Here is a 6,253-nt window from a genome sequence, read left to right on the forward strand (position 1 = left end):
GCCCCCCACACACCCCTACACACACCACAAGCCCCCCAACCCACCCATATATATATACATATACACACATACACACACACACACACACACACACACTGTCTGATGATGTACAGGGACCTTAAGGAAGGTCAGAAACCCACAACTTATCGATGCCTCACTACGTGCAAAATCACGTGTTGTGCGCGTGCACACATACAGGTTATATACGGCTGCGTACTTCACATTTCAACCGAACTTGACACGCGCCGCACGACTGTGTCTGACCAATCAGAAGCCGCGGTTCTCTACTTCCGCGTTTCTGAGCTAACCAATCACAGCGCGGAACATCAAAGCAGCCGCGTTTCACAGCAACGGTTCAGGTTTAAAAAAACAAACAGCAGCCGGATTTTGGGTCATTTGGTGCTTTAGTGTGATGATGATGATGATGATGATGATGATGATGATGATGATGATGAAGGACAATGTGCATGTGATGGGGAAAAGATCTGAGTTTACAGCTTGAGTTTGTGATGTTTCAGGATTTCCTGCTTTCAATGGAAGAAACGGAGCAACAACATTAGACATTATTATTATTGTTGTTGTTGTTGTTGTTGTTGTTGTTGTTGTTGGGGCTAATAAACAGTACAGCTGCTGTTTAAACACAAACTCAGAGCACAATGAGACTGTCAGCGTTTCTGTTGAACGTTTCTACAAAGATTGAGTTTTACTCCAGATTCTCACCATCTCCTCTCTCCATCAAACAGTTCCTCGAGTTCGGTAAGTGACGTTTTATGGTATTACTGAGGATGTAGTGAACTAATAAATGGTGTTTATAGCAGGAGGTCCTAATGTGTCCTAATGTGTCCTAATGTGTCCTAAAATGTGTCGTAATGTGTCCTGATGTGTTCTAATGTGTTCTAATGTGTCCTAATGTGTCCTGATGTGTCCTAAAATGTGTCCTGATGTGTCCTGATGTGTCGTAATGTGTCCTGATGTGTTCTGATGTGTTCTAATGTGTTCTGATGTGTTCTAATGTGTCCTGATGTGTCCTAAAATGTGTCCTGATGTGTCCTGATGTGTCCTGATGAGTTCTAATGTGTCCTGATGTGTTCTAATGTGTTCTGATGCGTTCTGATGAGTTCTAATGTGTCCTGATGTGTTCTAATGTGTCCTAATGTGTCCTAATGTGTCCTGATGTGTCCTGATGTGTCGTAATGTGTCCTGATGTGTCCTGATGTGTTCTAATGTGTTCTGATGAGTTCTAATGTGTTCTGATGAGTTCTAATGTGTTCTGATGAGTTCTAATGTGTTCTGATGTGTCCTAAAATGTGTCCTGATGTGTTCTGATGAGTTCTAATGTGTCCTGATGTGTTCTAATGTGTCGTAATGTGTTCTGATGCGTTCTGATGAGTTCTAATGTGTCCTGATGTGTCCTAATGTGTCCTAATTCTTCCTGATGTGTCTTGATGTGTCTCAGGCTCCATGAACCTTTTATAGTGCATTAGATGTCTAATAGATTCATAGAGGTTCAGATTAGACACTGAGACACTGATCAGAGTCTGATCACAATGTCACTAGGGTATAAAATATAACTACAGGACTTGGGCTTTGATAAAACTATGATCATTTACTAAAAGTTTAATTTCCATTCACTCATCCCTAATATTTAATATACTTGTATTCTGAAATAAAAAAAGTCCAGTGCTGTTTTTCATTCATAGCAAAACTAACTACAGTCTTTAATGTTGTGTCTTTGATGCTAATTAACACAGTGCTGTTGAATTCTGGATTCTGATTGGTCAGAAAATGTTGATTAATATGAATATATTATTGCTTTACACAGTGAAGGACGAGATAAGTTTATGAAGAATGGAACAATGGAAAAAGAAACATGTATGAAGAAGTCTTCATAAACTTTCTTTCTTTCTTTCTTTTATATTGACCTTTATTATTGGCACTGAAGACTTCTGATCAATGTAAACGATATAGATCGGATCGTCCGATGCTTTTAAACTTCATTTGATTGGATGAAGTGATTAAGTTCATCTTATCCCACGGTGCTACTGAATTCCGGACACATGACATGTTTATATCATCATTTGTGGATTTATTTAGAGATTTGATCTTGACGTGGTCTTTAAAGTACTTTGGTTTGATGTGCATTAGTTTGTACAAAGTCTTATAGCATGTTTCTAGATATCTAGATGTTTTCACACGGTTTGAGGGTCTGTTTATGACCAGAACCTTCTCTATGGCCTGACAATGTTCCTGTTCACTTTTTCTTCTACTTTCATTCAGTTGCACGCTTGACTTATGAGTTTAGAGGACAGATGATTTTACAGCATGTTTATACGCCTTGGTGTTTTTTTTTTTTGTTCTCCTCATGTGACGTGTTCATGGGTTTACTGTTACAGGAGATGGTTTGGTTTGTTTATTTTTCCCGTATTGTTCCTCAGCTCTTGGTGATGAACGACTCTGATAAAGTCTCTGTTTATCCTGAGCACAAATCCGGTCTTTACCTTCTTATAGCTGCTGCAGCGCTTAAGGTTAGAAGTTATTTAGGAGAATGAATGAATGAATTATTTATTTTTTATTTAGTGCAGCAAAAGTTTGTGCACCCTCAGGAAAAAGGGAGTCGACAGATATTTATTTTGTCGCCTAAAACTCGACATGCCTCGTTTCTTACCCTAGAAATCCTTCACTGTTGCATCAGTATGGTTATTAAAGTCAATTTATTAATGCGGCTGAATAATTCATATTAATGTGAGAGTTAATAAAACCACCCAGATCTGATCTCTAAAGTGGAACGTTAATGTGTTTGACTCTGACTCTGACTCTGACTCTGACTCTGAATATACTCGTGAGGATAAATTTGTTTGTTTTGTAAATAAAACCGAGACTTTCTCAGTGTTTGTGTATTAAAACTGATCTGGGGTCAGGGCTACGAGCGACGTCTCTAAATACGCTCCACACCTCCGAGCCGTTACGTTCGATATGCAAATGATTAGAGGACGACGTGTGAGCTGGAAACTAATCTCTAGGAAATTTTAGTCAGTTATTTGAATATCTGCAAAAAAGGGAATTTAAACAGGTTTTCATTCATATTATAAATGTTTCATTCATATTCAAATTGCTTCTGTGATCCAGTTTCTAAAAGCTCATTGGTCACAGAACTAGGATCTGTTTTCTGCCATGCTGCAGAATCGAGGTGCATTTTGTTCTTTTCTTCATAGTTGTTTTTTTTTCTGCATTAATTTTTCATCACGCTCCGACTTTCCAGCTGTAAATATTTTCTGTCTAAACTACAACTGTGTAATAAACAAGCTGCTCCTTTATTGATGATTCATATTCCAGTGGAAAAAGTCTCACCCGGATTTTGTTCATCAACCAACTGATGTATAATTAATGTGTGTGTCTGTCTGTCTGTCTGTCTGTCTGTCTGTCTGTCTGTCTGCACGTGTGAGTCTGTGTGTGCGTGCATGTGTACGTGCCACTTGTCACATCCTGCACTTGTTTAAACATGTTTCTAATGTTCTCTCTCTCTCTCTCTCTGTCTCTCTCTCAGTCTCCCTCTCTCTCTCTCTCTGTCTCCCTCTCTCTCTCGCTCTCTCTCTCTCTGTCTCCCTCTCTCTCTCGCTCTCTCTCTCTCTGTCTCCCTCTCTCTCTCTCTCTCTCTCTCTCTCTCTCTCATTAGATGAACACATTTTATAGTTAAACCTCAGTGTCCTGAGTCAGCATTCAGGCAGCAGGGGACATCCTTTACTTTGTGTGTGTGTGTGTGTGTGTGTGTGTGTGTTGTGGCCTGTAAATGACATGGCAGAGAAATTCCATCATGCTGTGAAGTAAAGCTTTGTCCATTAAAATGTCTTCAGTGCATCATTTTCTTTAAACGTACCTTTTTATTTACAGACACATAACTGTATTATATATAGAATTTGTTGTTGTTGGATCGTGGGATCATTTGTGTGTGTGTGTGTGTGTGTGTGTGTGTTTTGAGGAAAACTACTCGACGTGTCTCAGAACAGATCTTTTGTAAAATCTTTGTTCATTTTTAAAAATCTTCTGAATATCACGAAGCTTGAGTTTGTGTTCATTTTGTGCAGCTCTTAAAATCACACAATCCAGGACTGACTGAAGCGCTGACGCTGGAGACTACAGTAATGACTGTGAGTCATTAGAGTCATCAGCATCTGACCAATCACCATCCTGAATGTGGTGTAGAACGTCTGACTGTTAATATCAATAACTGAGTTTATTGTCTGCTTTTATTTATGAAAATATTTAACGCTGCAAGGATGAAATTATAATAAAAATAAAAGAAGCTTTTATATAAAATAAAGAAAAGCTTCGACACTCCACACAGTGCACTTGATGAGCAGAGCGGATGATTTCCTGCAGACGTTTCATTCTTTTGGACATTTTTTATGATCATTTGCAGGAAGGGACAATGCATGTGAGAAAACCTCGTACATGTTCCTGAGGAAGGAGCTGCCCGTGCGTCTGGCCAACACCATGCGGGAGGTCAACCTGCTGCCAGACAAACTGCTGAGTCAGCCGTCCGTCAGACTGGTGCAGAAATGGTGGGTGGAGCTCAGACTGGTGTGCGTGTGGGTGCACGTATGTGTGTGTGTGGGGTCTGTGTGTATGTACGTATGTGTGTGGGTGTGTATATGTGTGTGTGTGTCGGTGTGTGTGTGTATGTGTGGGTGTGTGTGAGTATGTATGTGTCGGTGTGTATACGTGTGGGTGTGTGGGTGTGTATGTACGTATGTGTGTGTGTGTGTGTGTATGTATGGTACGTATTTGTGGGTGTGTGTGTGTATGTACGTGTGTGTGTGTGTGTGTGTGTGTGTATGTATGGTACGTATGTACGTATGTGGGTGTGTGTGTGTATGTATGGTACGTATTTGTGGGTGTGTGTGTATGTACGTGTGTGTGTGTGTGTGTGTGTGTGTGTGTGTGTGTGTGTATGTATGGTACGTATTTGTGGGTGTGTGTGTGTGTGTATATGTGTGTATATGTGTGTGTGTGTATGGTACGTATGTGTGTGTATGTACGTATGTACGTGTGTGTGTATGTACGTATGTGTGTGTGTGTGTGTATGGTACGTATGTACGTATGTGTGTGTATGGGTGTGTGTGTGTGCGGTTGCGTGCGTTCATCCTGTGAATGACTGTTATTTTGAACCCCTCAGGTACATGCAGAGCTTCCTGGAGCTGCTGGAGTATGAGAACCGGAGCCCAGACAACCCACACGCCCTGAACGAGTGAGCATCATCATCAGTTCATCTTTTTCCAGTTTCAGCTCCTGGACACAAATGTGGATGGTGGATTCTAGAACTCCTGAAACACTGATTCAGTTTCTCTAACAGGACTCGGGCCGTAGATCAGCTTACGGGTTTATATTAATGTTTATAACGGGTTTATAACCGTTACATAAGTGTGAACAGGAACACTGGGTTTTTAAATCCCTTCTTAGACGACTGCTTTTGCCTGAAACCTTTTCATCATCTCTATCTCACAGCTTTCTGGAGGTTCTTATCGAGATCAGGAACAGACACAACGATGTGGTTCCCACCATGGCCCAGGGTGTGATCGAGTACAAGGAGAAGTTCGGCTTCGACCCGTTCGTCAGCTCCAACATTCAGTATTTCCTCGATCGCTTCTACACCAACCGAATCTCCTTCCGCATGCTCATCAACCAGCACAGTACGTTATTTATTTCCGACGCCTGCACATGCTCAGTCTGAGCTTCTCTCAAAACCCGGTCCGGATCATAACACGCGTCCAGAGCAGGAATAACGACGCCACGTTCTGCAGGGCAGCAGATTCCCAGCACAGGAATCCTTTACTTCGTTATTATCACTAAGACTGAAATGTGGAGCTCTTTTTAGAATCAAATCAAATCAAAGTTTATTTATAGAGCACCTTTTAAAAACAGCAGATGTTCACCAACGTGCTGTACAAACTATATAAAATAAACAATAGAACTAAAAAGCATAAAATAATAATAATAAAATAAATAAATAAAAACTAAATAAAAGACTAATAAAAATAAAATAGGAGCCGATTCTGCTTCTATAGATGTTAAATATTCGGATGAAATTACTTGCAGTGTCCTTTAAAGAGACGTTTTCCTGCTTTAAAATACAACACTTTAATGCAGAGACGCTCTCACTAATTCTGTATCGTTTAGGGGTGGAGCTACACGTGAGCTCATTTTGTGACGTCACAAAATAGTCTAGAACCAGGTGTGATATGCAAATGAACAAGCA

The 6,253-nt window shown here is 40.4% G+C and overlaps 1 protein-coding gene across 1 annotated transcript in view; it reads left to right on the forward strand.

Annotated features, from left to right (window-relative positions):
- The first annotated feature begins 203 nt into the window (after positions 1-203).
- The window catches only part of pdk3a (pyruvate dehydrogenase kinase, isozyme 3a), a 12,464-nt gene continuing 6,414 nt past the window's right edge, over positions 204-6,253 (forward strand). The window contains exons 1-4 of the mRNA XM_060862317.1: positions 204-756; positions 4,418-4,559; positions 5,174-5,245; positions 5,503-5,687. Coding sequence (XP_060718300.1) covers positions 657-756; positions 4,418-4,559; positions 5,174-5,245; positions 5,503-5,687 — 499 coding nt within the window. The 5' untranslated portion in view covers positions 204-656. The remainder of the gene's footprint in view (positions 757-4,417; positions 4,560-5,173; positions 5,246-5,502; positions 5,688-6,253) is intronic.

The sequence above is a fragment of the Tachysurus vachellii genome, chromosome 25 (assembly GCF_030014155.1).
Source record: "Tachysurus vachellii isolate PV-2020 chromosome 25, HZAU_Pvac_v1, whole genome shotgun sequence".
In the NCBI taxonomy this organism is placed as follows: Eukaryota; Metazoa; Chordata; class Actinopteri; order Siluriformes; family Bagridae; genus Tachysurus; species Tachysurus vachellii.